The 23545-nt window shown below is 32.4% G+C and overlaps 3 protein-coding genes and 1 long non-coding RNA gene across 6 annotated transcripts; 2 read left to right on the top strand and 2 right to left on the bottom strand.

Annotated features, from left to right (window-relative positions):
• Nucleotides 1-1729: 1729 nt before the first annotated feature.
• LOC101265650 (receptor-like cytosolic serine/threonine-protein kinase RBK2) lies at nt 1730-5807 on the bottom strand. Of its 3 annotated transcripts, none has more exons than XM_019214161.3 (9): nt 5671-5807; nt 4855-4949; nt 4302-4733; nt 3795-4046; nt 3550-3704; nt 3069-3148; nt 2848-2983; nt 2579-2728; nt 1730-2379 (listed from the first exon to the last, which is right to left on the bottom strand). In XM_019214161.3, the coding sequence occupies exons 1-9, from the start codon at nt 5727-5729 to the stop codon at nt 2182-2184; spliced, it is 1557 nt and encodes a 518-aa protein (XP_019069706.1). In that variant the 5' UTR covers nt 5730-5807; the 3' UTR covers nt 1730-2181. The 3 variants fall into 3 exon arrangements, with proteins under 3 accessions (XP_019069706.1, XP_019069708.1, XP_019069707.1); XM_019214163.3 differs by lacking the exon at nt 5671-5807 and adding an exon at nt 5476-5635; XM_019214162.3 differs by lacking the exon at nt 5671-5807 and adding an exon at nt 5441-5579.
• Nucleotides 5808-8329: 2522 nt separating this feature from the next.
• LOC109120477 (uncharacterized) lies at nt 8330-8881 on the top strand. The gene has a single exon (XM_019214302.1). It carries the CDS (start codon nt 8330-8332, stop codon nt 8879-8881), a length of 552 nt encoding a protein of 183 aa, XP_019069847.1.
• An 8120-nt stretch (nt 8882-17001) lies between these two features.
• On the top strand, nt 17002-18618 carry LOC101265343 (S-adenosylmethionine decarboxylase proenzyme 4-like). The gene has a single exon (XM_004241015.5). It carries the CDS (start codon nt 17315-17317, stop codon nt 18329-18331), a length of 1017 nt encoding a protein of 338 aa, XP_004241063.1. The 5' UTR covers nt 17002-17314; the 3' UTR covers nt 18332-18618.
• A 97-nt stretch (nt 18619-18715) lies between these two features.
• LOC138349155 (uncharacterized) lies at nt 18716-23495 on the bottom strand. The gene is made up of 3 exons (XR_011221765.1): nt 23357-23495; nt 22292-22400; nt 18716-19867 (listed from the first exon to the last, which is right to left on the bottom strand). It is a non-coding gene; the product is annotated as an uncharacterized lncRNA (long non-coding RNA).
• Between the last annotated feature and the right edge of the window lie 50 nt (nt 23496-23545).

Here is a 23545-nt window from a genome sequence, read left to right as displayed (position 1 = left end):
AGTCATTAGTCATCAGCTTGGTTGATTTTCGTACTTTTTGCCACTTCAAAAATTACAACAAGTTTTTGGAGTATCTACAAGAAACAAGAAAAACACCTATCAACTAAAATGATCTGTGAGAAGCAAAAAAGTAATTATGTAAACTGAAATAACATAATGCAAGAAATCAAATGAGAGAAGCATGGGAGATAGGAACCAAGGATCTACAAATCCATGAAAAGCAATAGGTCATAACAAATTAGAAGTAAAAGATATGACACACTTGTATCTAATTCAGATTTTAAGCAATAGGTCATTACAAATTAGAAGCAAGATGATAGGAATTTGTCCTGGTCACGCTCTAGCTATCTTTTCAGACCGCAGTTTAGCGCTTCAGCTTATTAATTTTTGTACAATTACCGAGTGATATCATTATCATATTATGTTTCGATATCTAATTGTGTTGTAACTTACTTTTAATTTTCCGTCCTGGAGAATATAATCAGAGTGGAGTAGTTCAGATTTGTGTAGATAATAACAAAAATGAGGTAATACTAATAATAATTCCTAAGATGTTTTTAGAACTATTTGATTTTCTTGTTATCATTTTTGGTAGATTTTTGCTTGCATGAGTTACATTTTTACCTTTGATCGTCATTCACTTCATATATAGAAAGATGTTTCTAAAATTATTAATTCTTGATAGATTTTTGTTAGAATGAAATTACATTTTTATTCTTGGTGATCTTTAATACAAATACATCATCGTATTCATTTTTATTTGTAAATTTACTTTTAACATCTTTTTCTTTAATTTCAATCTAATATACATTTTTGTCCTACATGGTGTCCTATGTGTATTGTGTCATGTTGGACTCATGTGTTAATTAATTTAAAAGTTGGATAGTTAAAGTGTTTGTTTGTGCATTAAGAAAGTTGAAGGTCAAAGTTAAAATTTGAAGTCAAGTTTAGTGTCCAATATATGTATTATGCCTAATAAAATAAATATCACAATAACTTACAAAAGAAATAAAAAGGAAATGAAGTAATAACAAAATAAGTTAATGGTAATAACAAAATTTAACATGTTTCTAGAACTATCATTCTTGGTAGATTTTTATAAGCGTGAAATTACGTTTTTTCCTTGATCATTATTCACTTCATATATAAAAAGATAATTCTAGAATTATTTATTATCTTTCTTCATAGATTTTTGTTATAGTGAAATTACATTTTTACCCTTTGTCATCCTCCCACTTCGCTCTTCTATCTATCTATCTCTTCTATCAATCTATCTATTTATATATATATATATCATTTTATAAGTTTATGCTTATATTTTATCTATTATATCCTTGATAGAGTAGTTAATTATCCTTGAAAAAAAATTCATTATTTATTATAAAGTTGACTTAATAAAACATTAAATAAAGGTAAAAAGGATAAAGTTATCTCATTTCTTATTGCAAGTGCAAAATAAAAAAGTGACATAAAATGGAACGGGGGAGTATCATTGACTCCAACTTCCAATGGGATTGATTTAAATCTTTAGTAGGAATCTAACCACTGATATTCGCACAACCTCTATTGCTAGATTTTTCCAAAAATATGTCATACTGGTGTCAAAGCAGTTGTTAATCCATGAATACAGGTGGTATGGTGGATCCACATTTGGAAGATCCAATATGTATCAGTCAACATTTTTGAGAAGTTCGAGCAACGTGCCAAAAAACAATCGAATAATAACACATTTGCCTTCCAATGCTTGAGTTAAATCCTATTAAAAAAGCAATCTGCACTTGCTGATATAAAGGATGTACTATACAAAATAATACAGGTAGTGTTAAGCTAGCCATGTCAAAATGCACAGGTTCAACCTATTTCTGGATGCACTCAAACAGAACAAGGATCTGCTAAGTGCTATGTACCCTATAATATGTTGAAATTTCAATGTTTAGTAGGGTCTAACATGTTTCAGCCAACGTCGCCAAACAAACCTGCTAAACTTTTCAAAACTTGAAAACACTGTTTGCCGCACTTCTCATTATGGATTTCTCAGTAGAAGTTCACCTGGATGCGGTGATTAGATCAGTTATGGTAGAATAAAACACGAATAACCTGTCATGTGTCTTGTGAATTCCGATAGTTCCATGGCAGTGAGATATTTGTCCTGAGTGTTCAGATCGATCACATAAGAGATCTTCATTGTAACAAGGGATTAACATTATATTTCTCTAACTCTGCCTGACTTTGCTGGTAATTTGGATCATCTTTACACTTTGGTGAGGGCATGTCAAGCAGTAAATTAACTTTTTGGGATATATCGTCTTGACGATTAGTACGTTGGAATGTTTTCTTTCTCTCAAGAATGCTTTTGGTACCTTTTAGCATCTCTTGAACCTGCATATCATGACATGCATCAAATTAGTGAAAGATGCATATATTTTTTTTTCTTTCTTGTGCCATGGTATGTTAATGTTATAGAATAAGAAACCAAGTTCTCTTGGAATTAGCTTAACATTCCAAGCACAGTTGGAAAAAGCTCTAGTTACTATAATTCATACTGGTTATGTAGCCCCTAAGATTTTAGATAACGTGCCTGGCTCATTTGAGGCCGATCTGTTGAAGCTTGCTGTATACATAAAGAGGCAACCATAACCATCCGATTCATTTGTTCTGAGTCATAGGCATCCCCAAGTGATGGATCGACTAACCCACTGTGATTCTTACTAAGCAGCATTGGCTTGGCCTGCAACAGGGGGTTATTATAGTAAGTTTTAGTATGATCCCTTGTCAGAAGAAATGGCAATTGTAATCTACATCTCCTTCCTAATCACTTAAGGACATACAATTGAGATGATTGCATACCCACATCACAACACTATTACGAGATTCATCCAAAGCTGGACGTCCAGAAATGAGCTCTAACAACAAAACGCCAAAGGCGTAGACGTCTGTTTTTTCATCCACAACACCATGCATGAAGAACTCAGGAGGGAGGTATCTGTCATGGAATTTAGAAAGATATATCATTATGGGAGATCATTACAGTATATAAGTTTTTTTGGTTGCGATTATGATCCACAGACCCAAATGTTCCTTCAAACTGAGATACAGTGAGGTGAGTCCATTGATCAGGAAGCCATTTTGCAAGTCCAAAATCAGATATCTGCAGAAAACTAATAGTTGAAAATCAAAATGCCACAAATTGATGTAAGAAAAATAAAACCCATGTAGATTTTATTTTAATAGAAGTCTATGGACCATGGATCTACTGAAGGGAAGAGTACAACTTAATTAGCGAATAAATGAAACAGAAAAAAATGACACAGTATTTTATCAGTAATGCACTAAATTGTTCTTGGACTACGTCTGTTTGAAGAAAACTTCATGTTTGGGACAAGTAAAAAAAAAAAAGGGTTCCATCAAGAGATTAGGTATTGAGTGAAAGGTATTCTTACAAATGACATTCAATTATTGCTGAAAGGTGTTCACATGCCAGACAACAAAGCGACTCTGAAACATAATACAATAGCTTTTAACTTCACAGGTACTTGTTCAAAGAGATACCTGAGCTTCAAAATCTTCCGTCAGCAAAACATTAGCTGTCTTGATATCTCTGTGGATGATTCTCCTCCGGCAACCCTCGTGGAGATATCCAAGGCCAGCAGCAGTGCCAAGAGAGATATTATACCTATAACACCAAGACAACTTACCCTTTTCCCCTGAAAAAGTAATGCATAATAGAGAAAACTAATTAACGGTTAAGAATCAACAGGAGAAATAAATTCAAAAGAAGCTAATGATGAACAGACCATTAAGCAGATTTGCTAAGCTCCCATGTGGAGACAGAGGAAGGACAAGGTGCATCCCTCCTTCAACTCCATATCCAATAACACCAGAAATGTTGGGATGGTTGACATGTACCAGAATTCCGAGCTCAGATAAGTAGTCCGCTGTCATCTCCTCTTGAGTTCCCCTGATCAGCCTTTTAACTGCCACCAGTTGGCCATCTTTAAGATGTCCCTTATATACTTCAGATGAACCTCCCTCACCAATCAGGTTTTCTTTGAGAATGACACAAAGAATAATGAGGACCACAATATGCTAATAGGGTAATTTGCTAAATAAAAGTACAAACTAAACATTTCGGAGATACAAATAAGCTCATCATACACACAAGCAGTTGAAAGTTGAAAAATTGAGTTGTTCTGAAGTTCAAAGTGATATTTTCCTTCAAGTTGGCAGCCTTAGTTGCAGATATTTGGATATAAATTAAATCGTCTAAAGATGAAATAGTAGAGATACGAAGAAACTCATACCACGGCTAAAGTTGCCGGTAGCTTTCTGAAGATCCGAGAGTGGGAAATTCTTCCAGTGCGCTTGAAAACAGTGACGTAAATCAGCATCTAGATTAGGAGAAGGCGCCATTGGAATGCTCTGTTCTGTATTCTTACTTTTCCATTTCGGTAGCATCTTAATAGAAGGCAGCGAAGGTATGCTAGGATGGAAAGTATGCAAATGCATTGCTGAAGTTATCTTTAGTCTTTTAATGAAACCTTTCCACTGGGATTGAAATTTTCCATCTGAATCTGAAGTGTTGCTGGACTTTGAAGTTGTAGACTCTGCATCATCTTCGGAAGCATCTCTGATAGAGTCCTCAGCTACGTCATCTCGTGATTGAACCTTGTCCAGGGGTTCTTCAGTTGAATCCTTTTCTATTTTTCCTTCATCCACAGTGAGACACCGCAATTCTAGCATAACATGATGATATGTTACATATTACAAAGATAAACATGCACACAGACTAACCAACATATCAAGATGAGTAGTATGATCTAAAAAGACATCCAAGGTAAAGAAATATAGTTTTACCTTCAGCGGAGATAGAAATGGAAGCACAAAAAAGTAGCTTATTTTGCCCCACCTTCGAGAGCCCCTTTTCCGTGATTCCATTGGAGGGGTTCTCACTGTAACACAGTAAGAACTATCAGTTATTTCGATAAGTCATTTACACATATATTGTAGTAGGGAGATTGTTGAAACATCAAGCTAATGGTTTCTTCGTCCATTTTCATTCAAATCTCAGGCCAACACTCAACTCATCCTCTCAGCTTCTATTCTCTTACACATATATGCTTTTGAATTCGATCTATCTGTAGCCCCCTTAGCAGAAACTACTCAAAGATCAATCCGAAGTTGTAAATACAGCAGTCCCATAAAATAAAAATACATTTGTTGTTCACGCATATACAGCAAAAAAGAAACATTTCTAATAAAAATTAATAAGCTTTTGTTCATATCATCCACAATTCATGTGCATATTTCATTGCATCATAACGACACAAATATATACATACATCTTGCATTATAAACAAAATTAATTACGTTGGCAACCTACATGGTAATGGTACAATATATACAAAAATAAGCTACAACATTTCCTCGTAAAAAGTCATACCAAGGGAAACTAAAATCAATCAGAATAGAAGATACCATGGGGCAGAAAATGGTTCACGAGTAGTTTTCATGGGGAAAACGACAATGAATTAGCCAAACAAAAATTGAACCCCGAGTGGCCTAAGCAGGGGAGAAGGGATCAGAGCCTCTTCCAGAGAAACCAAAAAATGAATGAGAGAGAGAAAATATTGAAGGAGATGAGAGGGAAATAGTGGTTGTCATGCTGTCTACCTGAATCTTGCCTCCTCTCTATGAGCAAAATTCGGAGTTTTCTCCATATTTACGTGCATGATTTCTTTTTGTCCCCTAACCTACGTGCATGAAAATAACAACTACTCTATTAAATTTTAGGAAATTTTTTTCCTCAACTACATTGTTAGTGCTATCACCTCACAATATATTTTTAAAAAATATGATGATTTTCGAACTCAATAATTTCATCGAGACCCCAACGTGGCAGGTATTATCAACAAAAACAAAAATTATAGATTTAATCGACGATAGCCTGAAGGAATGGAACACACGTCACCCTTAAATGAGAAATTTGAGCTCCACAAACAACCCACCCTCTCTTTTCTCTTTCTATTACAACCATAAAAAATATTTGTCTAAACACAAATTGCAACCAACTATTTTAGTTTATTAATTTATGAATATTATCAACTAATTATACATGAAAAATTATGTATCATGCACTTCAAGTACCATTTCATAGGAGGTACGACAAAAATTAATCTTACTATGGGATAACTCATCAATCCTTTGTCTTGTTGATATTAGTATTATATTTCTGGTGAAGTATTATCCTTTTAAAAAACTGAAATTTGTAATATGAAATAAGTTATAAATATTTTGTAGCTCTAAATCATTTATTAGAAGTAAAATTAATATAAAATTGTGTTTTTCTTTTTGAGACTAAAAAGATAAATCATATAAATTGAAATAAAAAGAATAAACACTTTAAAGGGGAAAAAGGATAAATATATTATAGAACTATCGTAAATGGTACGCAGATACATTCCGTTATACTTTTGGAATATTTATGCCCCTGTTGTTTAAAAACTAGAGCATATATTCCCTTCACTCTAATGGAAGACTAAATTGGGACACATGACACAGTCTTAGTATCGATTCGATATTTAATAAATATTGAGTCGGTGGATAAGATTATAACACATGTATGTTCGTTAGTGTAAATGACATATATACTCTAGTTTTGAACGATAGGGGCACCATGTCCGAAAAATATGACGGAGGGTATCTACATACCATTTACGATAGTTCATGGTATATTTACTATTTTTTCTATTTTAAAAATGAAAAAAAGGTCATATGCTAGTACTCTTAGAAAATATTTATATTTATTCTTCGCTATATTTTTTTTGATATATTTATCCTTATCATCCAACTTTGAGTACATATTTGTTTTTGGATGTTAACTCTCATTGTCACCACCCTTATTATCTTATGCGTATATTCAAAATTGAAGAACATAAATATAAAATGATGTCAATTTCAAAAAGCTTATGTCAAAAAAGTATAACCAAGATAAATATAACTATGGGAGATTTTCATTTACTTAAAATACTTGAAAATAAATTAGGAATTTTATGTTTATTAAAAGGGCAACTTTCACATATAACAAATAAAAGATTCATATTTGTATGCTATAGCAAAGTTTGCTTAATTGCGCTTCATAGCAAACATAGAAACTGTATAATTCGCTATATATATACAGTTGAAGCAAATTGTATAAAACGAAGTGTATAAAACAAGAAAGAGAAAGACACTTGGGCAGAGAACTGTATAAAAACGAAGTGTATAAAACGAATTATATTATTATAAGTGTATAGAACGATTATATACAATTTGAATTTGTATAAAATGAGAAAGAGAGAAAGACAAAAGAGACTTGACAAGGAATATACAATTAAATCGAATTGTATAAAACAAGAAAGGGAGAAATTAGATACAATTTGAAAATTATATAAAACGAGAAAGAGAGAAAGACAAAAGAAACCGGGCAGGGGAGTATTTATATTGTATAATTACAGGTGTATAGGACGGAAAATATATGTATTTGCATGTGTATATACAATTTTCTCACGCTTTATATACAAACAGAAATGCAATTTATACACTTCGCTTCTATTTGTATGAGTGAGAAAGGAGAGGGTGGCAAGCGAGATTTGGGAGAGTAGCGAGCGAGATCTGAAAGAGGGGAGAGATGAGAACAAAAATATATGTATTTATACAATTTTATTTGCTTTATACAATTAGAAACAATTTGTATACACTTGTGTTTGTATAAAAAAGGTGAGGAAGCGAGCGAGCGATTGGAGGAGAGTGGGGATCGAGATATTGACAATTTTTTGCAAACGTTTGCTATGGAACACAATTAAATCGAACCCTAGCTACTACATTTATTTTATATTATTAATTTGCTATTATATACAATTTTCCCTTATTAAAACTACTCAACCTAACGGATTAAAACTTAAAAAAAAAAAAAGCATACACCATTCTCCCAATAAAAAGAACCCATTATCCGCGCACCCCTCGCCCCCACATCTTCTCTATACTTTTTCTCTCTCCTCTTTGTATTTAAATCTTCTGTCCTCTAAAAAAAATTTCAAAATCAAAACCGAGCAACCAAAAGAAGATAAACTGTTTTTCCCTTTTCCTTGACAATTGAGAGAGATAAATAACAATACACCAAAAAAAAAAAAAACTATTTACCTCCTTCCCTTACAACAAGGAACAGGAAAAATCAGAAATTATTCAACCTTCTTTTTTCAATCCTGTTACCATTTTCAACAACTCTGTTGAATTTGTTTGTTCTCCTTCATGCTTTGAACGATTTGATTTTTTTTATTATACGAAAAAAATTATGGCAACAGAGATTTTGCGGCCACAGGATATATTAACTCAATGGTTCAGAGTTTCACCGTCGGTGTGTTATCGTCGGAGAAATAATTTTGGAAACGGAAATGAGTATATTAGCTCTAGGTCTTCTTATGGGAACCGGAAACAGGTGGTTAGAACGGAAAAGGAAAGATCTGAGAAGAAGAAGGTGAGAAACCAACCTGAGCCATTGATGAGGAGGAGATCTGCGAGTTCCGATGATTTGAGACCGACTCTCAACGCCGGTAAGTCTAACGGTGGCGTAGTTATGGGACAGGTAACGATATTGAGGAGAGGCGAGTCTTTGGATTCGCTGAACTCCGTTTATGGAACCGGACCGGGTCAACCCGAAAAGTTGCGCAAGCAGATCCAGGTCGGGTTATCTTCGGCCGATGTCTACGCCGGTTCAGCTTTTTCAAATTCACCGTCGCCTAGAGCTCTTCCGTTGCCTTCCTTTTTCAACAAAAAGCAAGAGGATTTCAAGTCTGATGACTTCGCCAGTAGAGATTTGAGGCGCTTGCTCCGGCTGGAACACTAGGAGGATCCGGTTATGACGTTCCCTTAAAATGATCCGACCCGACCCGATCTGATCCGAATCGACAATAATAGAATTTTCGGGATCTTAATTTCTCCATGATATTTTTTAGACATGTGGAGAAGATGAAAAGGTCTGAAAATTTGAGAAATTTAGAAAAAGAATTATATCTATCTTAAATTTTTTTTGTAAAATATGAGTTTATTTTTATTGATCCAAGCAATATTGGGAGGGTTTTGTTGTAAAATATGGGAATGGAATATTGTAATATATATATATGTATAGTACTAACTACTATATATGATAAAATATGGGAATGGGAATAATTATGGGAGAAATTAGTACAGTGGTTGGAGGGGAAGAAGATGTTGTGCTGCTCTGTTAATTAACTGACTGAAGATGATGTCGAATGAGCAAATTTTCAGTTTCTTCTTGTAAATCGTAAGATAATACTTATCAATACTATAAATATTCACTGAGTTTAATATTATTTAAGTTAATGGTCTATCTACTTTCAAACTTTAATCGACGATTGAAATCAGAATACAATCTTCAAATATTTTTAGAAGTGGACTAATTTTCGAAGTTTGATCTAATCGCATGTGCTATATATTTTGTCACATCAAATCCAAGAACGTTTCAGTTCATGTTCACTATTGTTTTTGGGCTGAATAGAGCTAGACACAAGATCCACATATTTTTATATAGTATTAGAGTTAAATTCGTTTCACCATTTTTACATGATTTAATGATGTTGGATCCTATTTATGATTTACTGATGTTAGGCTCCATTTAATGTCTAATCCTAAGCATAAGGTGGGGGTGTTGAGTCACAGGTGGGATGAGGAAAATATGGATTTTCTTATATAAAATTGGACGATCCTTGAATATAAGTTAACTTTTAAGGTTGAGTTACACCCGATTGCTATTTCTTTACAGATAGTTCAGCTAGTTCTACGAAGAGCTTGTTAATATTAGGAACCAGATTAACATCTATAACTTTAGGACATACTAAAATGGTGTAACACTGTCATGTTACAGAGATCATTCCTAACCCTTCTATTTCTTGTTTGATGTTAGTTTGGCTATAAAAAACACACTGTTGGAAGAGGTTTCATGACCTGGTAAAAGGAGAAAGAGAAATTCCTTCAACTTGATTTAATTTGTGGATTGTCATTCATATTCAGAATTTCGACATTTACACAAAATAATATCATGGACTTATATATTTCACTTTTATGAGGTGAACAATGTATATTTCTCCTTCCGTTAAAAAAAAAATTATTTTTATTTTCTTTTTAGTTTGTTTTTTCTAAAAAAATGACCCCTTTGCTTTTTGGCAATATTTTAACTTTAACTTTCCACATTGGCATGTTTAATTTTAACTTTAACTTTCCACATTGGCATGTTTAAGACCGCAAGATTAAAGAGCATTTTGACACATTTAACACAAAAGTGTGTTTCTCAAACTAAAAAGTGATAGTTTAAATATAAAACTCAAACTCTTAATAATTTAGATATGAAACTTAAAGAAAAAAAAAATTAAATGTGTTTGTAATAATTATCTCTATTTCAAATGATAAAATAATTGAAATATAGGCCATGTCAATGTTTTAAGAAGCGAAAACGAGGTGCGACCTTTTATCCTTAAATATTTCAACGAGATTTGAATATTTTTTTTTTTTTATCATGATTCATGATAATAAAAGCACTTATTAGTATTTACATGCATAGTAACTGATGCACTAAAATAATTCATATCTTCAAATACAAACGCCGACTTGAATAAATTAATTTATTCAACTCTAATCACCAATGCGACAAGTCGATTATGGAAGTATTATTAAGATAAATGTAAAATTATGGTTATTGGCTTATAAATAAATATAATCGGTGTATAATTAATTGTGATTAAACAAGATTATTATTTTTTTGGAATTTTTAATTGCATGATGTCGCTGTGGCTACTTAACATTAATATTAATACAAGCTGAACACACTCTCTCTATATACTATATATTAAATCGTGAACATTCTTATCGAGAAGTATCTGCATGCCTTGAGCCTATAACTAGTCGATGCTAAACCTAATTTTTATATATATGATTCAACAAATTAAAAAGCTAGCACATACATTTTCTTAATTACTTTTTGTTTCCACTAATGAAACACTAGGGGCCTAATAGAGAAAGAAAACCAAGAGAGGAATCATTTAGTTGTACTAGAATTACAAAGTAATAATAAAAATTCAGATTAAAAAGTATTCGATTCATGTCAAATTTTATGGCCCGAGATGTTTAATAATATATAATACTAATGAATTATAAAATGTATTACTAGTGTTGTTATTTTTTATCGACAGTTTGGTCTTGTTTGTTGTATTAAATGAATAGGATGTATATTAGAATATAAGAATAATACTAAATGAGGTGTATTATAATTAGGGATGTTTTTGTTTGATTTGAATTGATTATTTGATTAAAATTAAAATCAAATCAATTAAGTCGATATTTTTAATTTCTAAAATCAAATCAAACCAATAATTTAATCGTCGATTTGATTTAGTTTTTCCTGGTTTATTTGGTTTGAAAGTAACAATAATTTTTTTGAGGACTTACGCCGATAGACATAAACATTTAGCACATGAACAATCCATTGAAAAGATATTGTTGGTTCAATTAAGCAATTAACCAATATTAGAGCTGTCATTATACGAACAAAGTTTTTCAATTAAGAGAAAGTGTGACTATTTTATGTGAAGTAGACAAAAATGAATTTTAATTGACTTGGACTTGGATTTGGACTTAGGATTGTTATAGTTGAGCTAAAGTGTTAGGCTCGAGAAAATTGTAAACTTAAATACATTATGTTAATTAAAATTTAATAAAATATTTATATTTTATTTATGAATAATATATAAATAATTAAATTTATATATCTAATTTATTGGTTCGATTTAATTATTTATGCGGTTTATTTTAGGAAAATCAAAACCAAATCAATAATATTGACTTTCAAAATTTAGACCAAATCTAACTTTACCCAACCAAATATCAATTTTTAATCAATTTTTTTTCTAAAATTATAACCATGAACAACTCTAATTATAATAATCCTGTCAAACGATCCGAAGAGCATGATGTTGTTTGCATGTCTAGGTGGGGGGGGGGGGGGGATGAAGAAATAAGATTGTACTTGTAAATTAAGGACAATATAATATCGATACTACTTGAAAGGTCAAAACATGTCTTTGCCTGCTTCGATAAATCTACCACGTTTCTAACAATCATATCAATATATTGTTATATACAAAAGTTATGGGGATAGAGTCTAATTTTAATGATATGTCAAGTGTGTAATTCAAACTCCTAAAATTTTGCATCTGGTTTCAATAGTGTCTAGCATGGCATGAATATGCATAACAAGTCAGATTCGAACACATAAGCATTATTAAGCAATAACAAATTATTATGTTAAAGGTGCAGTTATATAATATTTAATCATTTTGTGTATTATTTTACATATATATATGGTATTCTTTTTTCGATGAAGGGTGTTCAATTAAACACTCTGCAACCATATAGCTACGCCACATATCCATCTATGTAACTTGCATCCAAATTCAATTACACTTTCCTCTCGTTTCAGTTTACGTGACATAACTAAATTTTTAAGATTTGAATTTTGAATTTTGTGTTATCAAAATAAACTAACTAGGCATAGATTACACTACTATTTAGTTTCACACGATATACTTTAAAATTATCATACTAAATCAGAATGCAAATGGAAATTAAACTATATATGGGGGAGGATATTAAATTTAATTAAAATAACAATTATTGTATGTTCTTTCGATAAATAATTTATGTTTAACAAAAATAAATCTAATACAATCAATTCTGAATTGAAACAATGCACAAATTAATTTGTGTTTGAGTTGATTTAAATTTTAAAATATGGCAATAACATGCTCATTTTTAGTATTAAATGTATATTTCAGTCATTTTAACACTTTTAACATTTTTTTTACTAAATACATCAACGGGTTTATTTTCATGTCAAATAGTTTTATTCAAACAAATTATATATTTAGGTAGCTCAAACACTTAAAAAGGTATTTTTTTTACCACTTAAATTCAATCTAATCAAATGAACTAGTTCTTCATAAACATAATTATCACTTAATCATGTTTACGTAGTTTTCATTTTGATTTTTTATTAAATTAGTTAATTTAATTAAGAAAATAAATTAATCTTATTAGCACATGCCAATCGATAGAGTGTGGGTACCACTGCACCAAATATGCGCGCATGAAACAGTAGTACTCATAAAATGCTGATGCTTGCTCCTTCTATATTTTTTAAAAAATATAATGCTTAGATATAAAAAATGACCCAATAGTTTTTTTTAATAATATAATCTTAAGTCAAATTTGAATATTTTGTTATATATAAATATGGGAAAATTTGCGCATGCAGCAATTACTCTCTCAGTCCGACCGTTTAACAATAATTATTTATTATACTATTTTGAAATGTTTAATAATATTTGTTCACTTGATGAAATCAATTGATAATTTTATACTTTTTAATTTACCCTTATCATTAGTTATAATCATTTCCCTATTACATTTATTCAAAACATTGTATTAAATTACATTCAAAGGGTGATGTATTAAAAGTACCAGTCAATTTATTTTTCTTATATAATGTACAAAATCAATAAAGTACAAGGATTTTCAATAAGGAGGTCCAAAATTCATAGAAATAGACACGCAGAGTAATCGAAGGGTATTCAATATTTACTATATATACATAAAATAATATTTTAACTATATATAAATAGTGTATTTTTCCGTCCATAATTGTTGGACACAAAGAGTTCATTAAATACGGCAGCTAAAGTGACTCTCGATCTCCAAAATCCATGTAATTATCTCCTTATCCATTTAAGCTAGAAGTCCATATATGAATTTGATCAAATTTAATAGTGTATTTTTATTAAAATATTTATTATTAGACATTTTAAAATAGTATATTAAACAATTATTATTGAATGCGTATTAAAAATCATGACTATTATAAAATTTAAAATTCATAAAATAAAATTCTGACTTTGCCTGCGTTGATTATGGTCAAACAAACATAGAAAGTATTAAAGGTTCCGTACGTATGGCCATTGGTGGGCTACGTAGTGTGTCGACACACATATACAAGAGTCAAGATGATGTCTCGTTTACGTGGTACAATGCACAATCCATGTCGGATTTATTTATTCCATATGTACCTAAAAAGAACCTATATACTAGGATAATAATAATCTAGAGAAATTATTCTCGATAAATTATTAATTTTTTAAAAAAATTATCCAAAGACATTCAAAAGAAAAAAACAATAGAGGTATATATAGTAACATGACAATAATTATGAGAAAACATTATGATGGTCAAATTACAAGAAATAAAACATAACAAAAATCGACTAGACAAGAAACTATCAGAGCAATACTATTAATATGTACTAATAATAGACATAACACAATAATTATTGTTTACAACATTCTACTATAATCTGCGTTCTTTACAATGTTCTATCTAAAATCATGTTCTTGATAAGCTGAAACTATGTCATGTCATGTCTAATTACTTTTTCTAAATTTGATCTATCTCTGCTTTTCCTAAAGCCATCAACGACCAAACCTCTCACATCTCCGCACAAAGACATCCAAACATCTCTGGTTAAGTTTTTTAAAAACCCTACACAGTCTTTAATTAAATTTAGTATAATAATAAAACAATATGTAGAAGAAAAAAGTTTGTAATTTGCTGGAGGGGATATATATATATGATTTTTTTCTTTAATTAATAGTTTACTTTTTGGTAGAGATGCAATTGGAAGATAAGTATATATTATAGTATGTTGTGGGTGATGGGTAATACGTGTAGATGTATGAGACTTGTAAGGGAGGTTTGTTGGTACGCATGCACAATAGAGTGGCTGGATGTGGTCACTAATATATGGGTAATATGCCACCCACCATGCCTTGTATATTGTTAGACAAAAATAATATATTTTTGTGGTTTTATAATCAAGGAAAGAGATTAGGGTGTAAATTAATATAGGATAAGAAGTAAGCTATAAATCACAAAATGCAAGCAAATTGCAAATTATTATAATTATATAATAGATATTTTCTAAATGATCTGATTATATAAAAAATTAAATTGGTAAAAAACAATTTTTTAATTATGTTTTTTTTCTAAAAAAGACGTTGTAAATGATAGCACTATAAAAAAAGATATTAATAGGCAAGCGATAAGCAGAGACAGAGCCTAGACTGAGAGTTCTAAATTTTAAGATAGAAGAGTAAATATTTTTATATCCAAAACACTAGTGGGGAAAACATTTTCATAACCCTTTCTTATTATTGAGCTATTAATCAATTTTATCAAGAGTTTCACAAATATATATATATATATATATATATATATATATATATATATATATATATATATATAAATAAGCTATTGAATTTTCTAAATCCACGAACTTTCACTTAGCTCCGTCTTTGAATGAATTGGCTTTATACTTCTATTTTTTTGTTTTCTAGCTTTATACTTAGTTTTTTGTTTTGTTTTCTAGTGCTTTGGCTAATTGCGTGTGTCCACTTGAGAACATCTAATATATAAGGCTTTGCATGCCTTGGCATAGCTTAATATATACAATAATTGTTGTCATGTATTCAAGCACTTTTGTTTATAATTGTGTCCCTCTTCTTCTAAGACACCACGTGATTTACGAGTGTACCTTGGTCTCTCTATAATTGTCAACCATATACAAATATATCTATTTATTTATTATAGAAAAAATGAATAAGTAATCTCTCAACCTATGCTTGAAATTTCAGAGACACATTTATATTATACTAAGATTCTATTATTTCCTGAACTTATTTTATAAGTAATTTTTTATTCCTTTTCGGCCTATGTAACACTAGCTTAAAAAAAAGTCAACCAACGTTGAACCCATAAGATAGTGTAACGTAGGCCGAAAAGGGGTACAAAATTATTAATAAAATAAGTTCAGAAAAACCTTAGTATAATATAATATGTCTCTGAAATTTCGGACATAGATTAAAGGGAAACTTGTGCATTATCCCTTTATTATACTGTCATAAGTTGGATAATATAACCAAATCCCCTTTAGTTTTACTTTTTGAGATATATATCATCATGGACGTTTTTTTTAAAAATAATTTTCTTTAAAGAATAGTTAATAATGTTATACTTGTCATTTTCATTTGAATGCACGGGTGAAGTACGGCAGTTGGGGTATTTTGACTTGTGCACCGTCTTTCTATTGTACTCCGAAAGATCATATTTATAATATTTGTGACATATTATACGAGCCTATTTATTCTAATATAAATTGTTTGAATTATAGGTGGGACGTAGATCGTAATTGAATTATGTTTGAATTTATTCTAATATAAATTGTTAATTTTTGTGATTGTAATTTTCGCATATATAAAATCTATTTCAAGAAACTTAAAGCTTTTGTGTCTAAATTCACGTTAAAGTTTAGAAATCTGAATGTAAAAAAAATTCCAATTGTTCCACATTGACAAATACAACAAAATATCCAGTGAAATTCTATTAAATACCACATCGATCAGATCAGATGAAGTTTTTTTATTTTTTATAAGAAAACAATCAAAACCAGAACCTTTCTAATATCTAATCAAAACCTTATTACCAATTAGTTTGTCGGGAAAGTTAAAAGTTGAGAGATGGAAATGTACTCAAGTATTAAAGTTGAATTAAAATTTACCTAGAATTATTGGTGGATGAGTAAATTTATTTCAAGTTTTAGCTCTAAGAAACAAAAATAATTTTTTTAATTGAAAACACTTTAATTGATGAGTCACTGCGACGCAAACTGCATGGCAACAGATGAGTAACTTTCAAAAAGAAAAAAAAGAACAAGAAAAATATGGATTCATGTTGTCTGAAAAAAGATCTCTCACGCAAAAAAATAACCATCATCTTGTATTCATTTTTTTGGCTTAAGATCATTATTCTTGGTTGCCTCGTCACCATGCCCTCCATCTCTCCTCTTTTTTTTTCCCTAGATTGAAGTCCGCATTGAAGTTTCGACTAAATTTGAATCGTATACATTAAAGCCCATCATTATGGGACTACAACTTATCGTGGTGCATGCCCCCATCTCAATCTCCCCCACCCCACCCCCACACAATCTTCTTCACCTATATATACTTACTTCCCTGTTCCAGTTTTAGTCATCTTCACTACCTACTCAAAAAAATAAGAAGTATAGCAGCATTTGTACAAAAATATTCACTACTAGAATCCCCTGTTTTCCAGCCAAAATCATTCGGGTTAATTTTAGTTGATTGGAAGTTTCATTCCATCAATGGCTGCTTCTGGATTTGAAGGATTTGAGAAGAGACTTGAGATACACTTCTCTGGCGATGATCCTGCGATCGAAATGGGAGGTCTCCGGCAACTAGATTTTGATTCCTTGGAGCAAGTACTACATGCTGTGCAGTGCACAGTGGTGTCAGCTGTTTCGAATCAATATTTTGATTCTTACGTACTATCAGAATCAAGCCTCTTTGTATATCCTACCAAAATAATCATCAAAACTTGTGGAACCACCCAGTTGTTGAAATCAATCCGTCCGTTCATCCATTTCGCGTGCCAAATGGGACTTATCATAACAGAGTGTAGGTACACTCGAGGAAATTACATTTTCCCCAAAGCACAGCCGTATCCACACACAAGTTTCAAAGAAGAAATCTCTTATTTGCAGGATCAATTACCTAATCATCTTTGCTACAGAAAAGCCTCTGTTATGCCATCGAAATTCACTTCACATTCATGGCATGTTTTCTCTGCTTGTGATAAGTTTTACCCAATCCCAATTCCCAACGATCAGTATACCGTGGAAATTTGTATGACGGATCTCGACCTGGTACTTGCCCGGAAGTTTTTTAAGAATCCGGATACAACCGGAAAACAGATGACGGAGGTGACCGGAATTGGAGAAATCATTCCGAGTGCTTTGATTTGTGAATTTGCTTTTGATCCTTGTGGATACTCCATGAATGGGATTGATGGAGATCGCTACTCTACGATTCATGTGACGCCGGAAGACGGTTTTAGTTACGCGAGCTATGAGTGTGTGGGATCAGTTTATGATGAGGACGACATTGATAGGATCTTGAAGAAGGTTGTTCAGGTTTTCCTACCGGGGACAATGTCAGTGTCCATTTCGTGTTCGAGCAGCAGCAGCAGCAGTGAGATTTCTACCAGAATTGTTAAAGCTGTCGAGCCACTGGGGATGAAACGGCGGAATTGCACCATTGATGAATTCCCAGCAGCCGGAACTGTGGTGTTTCAAACTTTTACGTTGACGGGAAATAGGTGAATTGTAATGCTTAATATATCGAGTTTAAATTCTGAATTCGTTATCTTAAAGTGGTGTGAGCGAGGAAAAGGTTTGAAAAAATATACGGTGGAAGTAAAGGACTACTATTTTTACTTGTCTTATTTATTTATAATGTTAATAATCATTTAGAGTTTAGATTGAAAAATTTAAGGTGAATTGATATATTATGATAATGCATATAGATATACACCACTTGTGTTTCACTCCTAGAGAAAATTTTGAACCTCTTATGAATCATTTATACAGTCATGTTTCTGTTTTATTTATTTGAGCTCTAGCGAAGTTTTCAATTTTTCAAAAGGAAATTCTCATCTCTATCTATTTTATTTTATTTTCAAATTTGAAAAGAGAGAGAAGAGGTTCGTATAACGTATTGATGAGGTAATAGAAATATAAAAATGCATGGGGCTACCTTCCCATGCCTAAGCGTGCTTCTAATGACACGACTATTATGACAGCATACGATTACGTCCAAACACTTATTATCTTTCTTTTTTTATTTTTATTTTCTTTCATCCGGTGTCTGGAGCCTGCATAGGAGCTCTGGCTAAATCCGGATCGCGCACTGCTGAGCCCAGTCAGGGTGGCGCTTACAACAAAATTTTCTCCTTACCCACGACTCGAACCCGAGATCTATTGTTGAGAGCGAAGCAGTTTCACCATTAATGCACCACAATCCATGTTGGTGACAGTCATAATCTTCATGCGTGGGTCAAATTGTATGAACCTACACAACACTAGGACTGTTCTATGGCGGATAAATTTTTATCTTAAACGGGCTATCTAACATAATAGTCTACACAGTTACAGAGATAGGAGATGAATGATTATGGATTCTTCTCTCCTTTTGGGTCCTTGGACTCACTTTCCATTTCTCTACAAGAAACTTGTTTATATTTGTGCAATTCGCTATCACCATGGCTATTCCAGTAGCGTTAACATCAGGGAAATAGACCGTGTAACAAATTTCCGACAAGGTACACTTGTTCACATAATAACTTTAACTCATTTTATTTGACGACAGAGCAACATCACAGTATCCATAATCAAGGGGCATCCTTCACCTAGTTCCACCAAGGCCATATCCCCCAAATCCTATCAAAATTTAGGTAGTTTCCGTGCTGAATGAAGATTCAAACACAAATTCTTTTTAAGTGAAGCAATACTTGCATGTGTTATACAAAGATTCCATCCACTTATCAACTGCTGGTATTCGTAAGGAATCAACCAGTTTAAGCTTATATCAATTAAGTACTGTAGTTGTAATGAAACTACAGTTGTTACCTGATCACCTTAAATCAATTTATGTAATTGCCTAATGAACTTAGATATGTTAAGCATACGCGCAGAGGCTTTGCATCAATGCAATGTTTATCAGACTGTAGAAGAGCAGGTATAAGTGGACATACCTGGAGAACACTCACATCCAAGCAACTGAATTCAAGGCATATCCCAATTTGGTCGCAGCCACCGACATTCAAATGATGCAGAGAGCAATTTTCACCATCCCCTACTCTGGCATATAAAATAGAGCTTAATGATTTCTTAAGAGCCAATAAAGCGGTACTTAAGTGCAAGCTTTAAATCAAAAAACAGTTCAAGATATCTGCCCTGGCAGATAGAACATTCAGGAACCAACTATATATATTTTCTTGCTGCGGTGTAGACCATTTTTCATTGGAGTCGGGGACAGGAGCATTAAAGCAGCAGATGAATATTATGCCTAGACAATCTTCATCCTTTTACAAACAAGCCATCTCTTAACAGTACCAGAGGCTACAAAAGGAGCACACATCTCAAAGAGAATTCACGTATAAATTCCATAAAACAGCAGAAGAAGAAAGTAATGCAAGAAAGGAAGAGGCTGTCTAACAGTTTTATCAGCACGAAAGTCGACGATTGAAAAACAAATTTTAAAATAAGGCAACGTTACCTATCTAAAATATCAAAGTCTGAGGTCTAAAGATTTAAGAGTATCAAAGTCTCCTTTAGGTTCCAGTCAAAGAGATCTAAACAGAGTCATCAATTCAATCATTCGAATGTTCTCCCCTCCGATTGACCTCTTTTCTAAATAATCTGAACCTCAATATCACATTCCGAATCAGATATTTAGATGAAAGCAGATCTTTTGTCCGTCCCTCATCATCGAAAGGAAGAATTGCTATATCTATCCACGTATTACTTATAAAGAAATGTGGTTCCAGGGATCAGTCAATTGCACATCAAAAGTTATAATTCCCTTATTTCAAAAGCTATCTAAAGATGAAAAAACCAGTATAATCAAACAAAACAATTGAGATTTGGTCATAAAGTGCAAAGATACTGCACAAGCCAGATTTCACTAACAAAAGAAATTACATCATTTGGGGACAATTAACAGCTGCTGAAAGTAATACTTCTTTCCAAATCGGATACGCCTCTTCAAGAAACCCAATTCCACAGCTAAAGTGGTTCTCAACAAAAAATTATAACAATAAAGCCTGTCTAAAAGATTCACCATCTGATGGGCAATTACAAGCAGTAAAATAAGTGAATGACATCATTAACCCAAAATATAGAGGATAGATGTTAGTGTTAGATTAAACTCTGAACCAAGAAATTCAACTTTTGATCCACAACTCCAAACTCAGAACTGTATACTATTTAAAATTCATTAAGCAATAAGCTCATTGTTTCGAAAACATTGAGATGCTTAATGAAAGAGCATTACTAATAAAAAATTGTCCATCTCAAAGAATAAGAAAACATCAAGAATTACATAAAAGCAACAAACAAATTTATAGAGAAACAGAGATATCCACTAAGAAAAATCTGATATGTTCATATTATCCTTTTTCAGTTTTTCTCCATATAACTGTTTCTACGTTCTTCATCATAGTTATATTATAACTATCTTCCACTTTAATTCTTTTGTATGTACAGCTGGGGGTGGAGGGGTGGGGGTTCACTCTCTGATTCAACTGCCTCAATTTTCTTCTGAAAGAGAATTAAGAAACACAAGCCTGGTTTGCTTTTTCCAACCCAACAATGTTCGATGTACAAGTCATACCCTATTTCTATTTCATTCCTCCCCAGTTATCTTCTATATCTTCCACTCAGAATCATGTCTAGCACCAAGACATATAGTCTCCTTCCACTTTAATTACAGTCAAGTCGGTACTTATCTTGTTTCTTAGAGTAGTGAACATGAGTGTTTTTTATTTTTTTTATAAAGTAAATTATTTTATCACTGTGGTAAAAACTCCTATATTCAAGATGTATACCAGGAAGTAGAGAACCTACACAAGAATATGGTTTTCTACATATGTTACCCAACAGTCAACGAGAGCTCTCTAGTTTCTTAAGGATTCTAAAGAGAGAAAGAGAGACGAGGAAGAACACATTGCACAAAAAAATATTTCTAGTCAGTTATGATATTGTTATTGATTGGAAAGAATATATGGTAAAGACGATGCTAAATTAGTGTGATGTTAGGCCTCCCATGGTCCAACTCAAGTCTGTTGAATGCTATCATAATAACCTAAAGAGAGGAAAGAAAAACAGTGATGTGTTCAGTTAGTTGTAGCAGTTATAAGGTCAAAATGGAGCTGTTGCAAATCTGTTATTCAGAAGAAGACAATGGCATAGAAATAAATTAGAGGGAAAAATATAACAAGGGGGTGATCCTGTGAACTTGAGCTAGCACAGATAAACGAGAATAGCATCTCTATTTTATGGGAGGAAGATGTTAAGAATCCTGATAAGACTCTGAATATAATTTGAACCTCAACTCCAAGCTACATGCAACTTTTTCCTTTTCCTCCAGAATATTTTTTAACTGTATCATACACCCCATCCACCCACACTCAGAAAAGAGATAACACGAAAACATTTTTTTTTAACAAGAAAATAACAGTCGCCGAACATTTAGAAAAGAAAACATTACTCAACAAATTATACCAGTTTTGTGAATGGAACTCATGGTAACAAAGTCTGAACAAAATAGTGCCACCAATTGGCTCTTTGGTTGGAAGATTGGTGCTCCTCAACAGTGTATTAGATGCATTTCCTACATATATGGTGTGATTATTCTGAATTAGGATGAAGATCGGAAAAAAGTTAAATAAATTAGAAAGTACAAGGTAACAAAGAAAGAAATATATTTCATTTGATTAGCTCACACAATGTAATCAAGATTCAAGGACACAAAAAGAGGGTCATTTAAGCATAAAAAATCTGAGGCTGCAAAACGAAAAATTTACAAATGAAATAGTTGTTGAGGTATTCAGGAGAGGGAGAAACATTTTGAAGATATTTAGGAGAGGAAGAAGCCCCCCTTGTGGGATCACACTAGGTATGTTGTTGTTGTTGAATGTACAAATGGAGAACCTCCATGAAACTGGTCGACATGGATATGGTATATGGAAGCACATAAGAGGTCAATGGCAAGAGTACTCATAACGCACCAGCTTTAAGGTATGGTAGAATAATTCCTTCTGGAATAGATCATGTATAGGGAATACTCCACTTAAGGAATGGTGACAGACTTCTTCCAGCTAGTGCAAGACACTGAAGCAAATGATCCACAGAAGCAGGATGGCAAATAAGTATGAGGAGAAAGCTAAATGATTGGGAAATTTAAAGATTGAACAATTTTCTTTTGTTATTGCAGATAAGTCAAGGGAGGATGATACAAATAGTCTCTTGGACACTTGACAGAAAGGTATATTTTCTGTTAAATCTTGCTGCAGGGTATGTTACTCAAACTCTCCAAAAATGCTGCCACACCCATGTCAGATCCTCCAAAAACAGTGTTCGACACGCACCCATCGGCATTTTTGAAGAGTCCTAGCAACATAGGTTACAAGAATCAAACATATCTTGAGATGCCTTGGAAGCAGATTTCACATGTTCCTCTCAATGTAGATGGACTTGAGTGGAAGCACATGAGGCTGGTTAAAACGAAAGATATACTCGTGCAACAGGTGCTACCATTGAGAGAAAGAGATGGAAAACAACTGTTACCTTTTTCTATGCTGCAATAGTACCCATGCAGCTATGGTAATGTTCTTTAAGCTGAAGCGGATGGCGCAAGGAACTTCCAGGGAGCTTTTTTTTCACGGGAATGGTAACATTGTATTCATCAGCATTAAGGAAATGCTGGGCACCATATTTACAGTTCAGAAAAGTAAAAAAAGTTGTTCTTCTTACAAG

Source organism: Solanum lycopersicum, chromosome 6 (assembly GCF_036512215.1).
Source record: "Solanum lycopersicum chromosome 6, SLM_r2.1".
NCBI lineage: Eukaryota > Viridiplantae > Streptophyta > Magnoliopsida > Solanales > Solanaceae > Solanum > Solanum lycopersicum.
Note: the sequence above shows the minus strand (reverse complement) of the source record. Positions and strands in the feature narration are given on the sequence as shown.

Bases quoted from the DNA above. Each gene is read 5' to 3' on its own strand.
- LOC101265650 (XM_019214161.3), bottom strand. From the start codon at position 5,729: ATGCACGTAAATATGGAGAAAACTCCGAATTTTGCTCATAGAGAGGAG. The intron at 4,950-5,670 runs GTAGACAGCATG...ACTGTGTTACAG, and splicing joins AGAGAGGAGGCAAGATTCAG to TGAGAACCCCTCCAATGGAA. The intron at 2,380-2,578 runs GCACGTTATCTA...CATGATATGCAG, and splicing joins ATCGGCCTCAAATGAGCCAG to GTTCAAGAGATGCTAAAAGG.
- LOC109120477 (XM_019214302.1), top strand. From the start codon at position 8,330: ATGGCAACAGAGATTTTGCGGCCACAGGATATATTAACTCAATGGTTC.
- LOC101265343 (XM_004241015.5), top strand. From the start codon at position 17,315: ATGGCTGCTTCTGGATTTGAAGGATTTGAGAAGAGACTTGAGATACAC.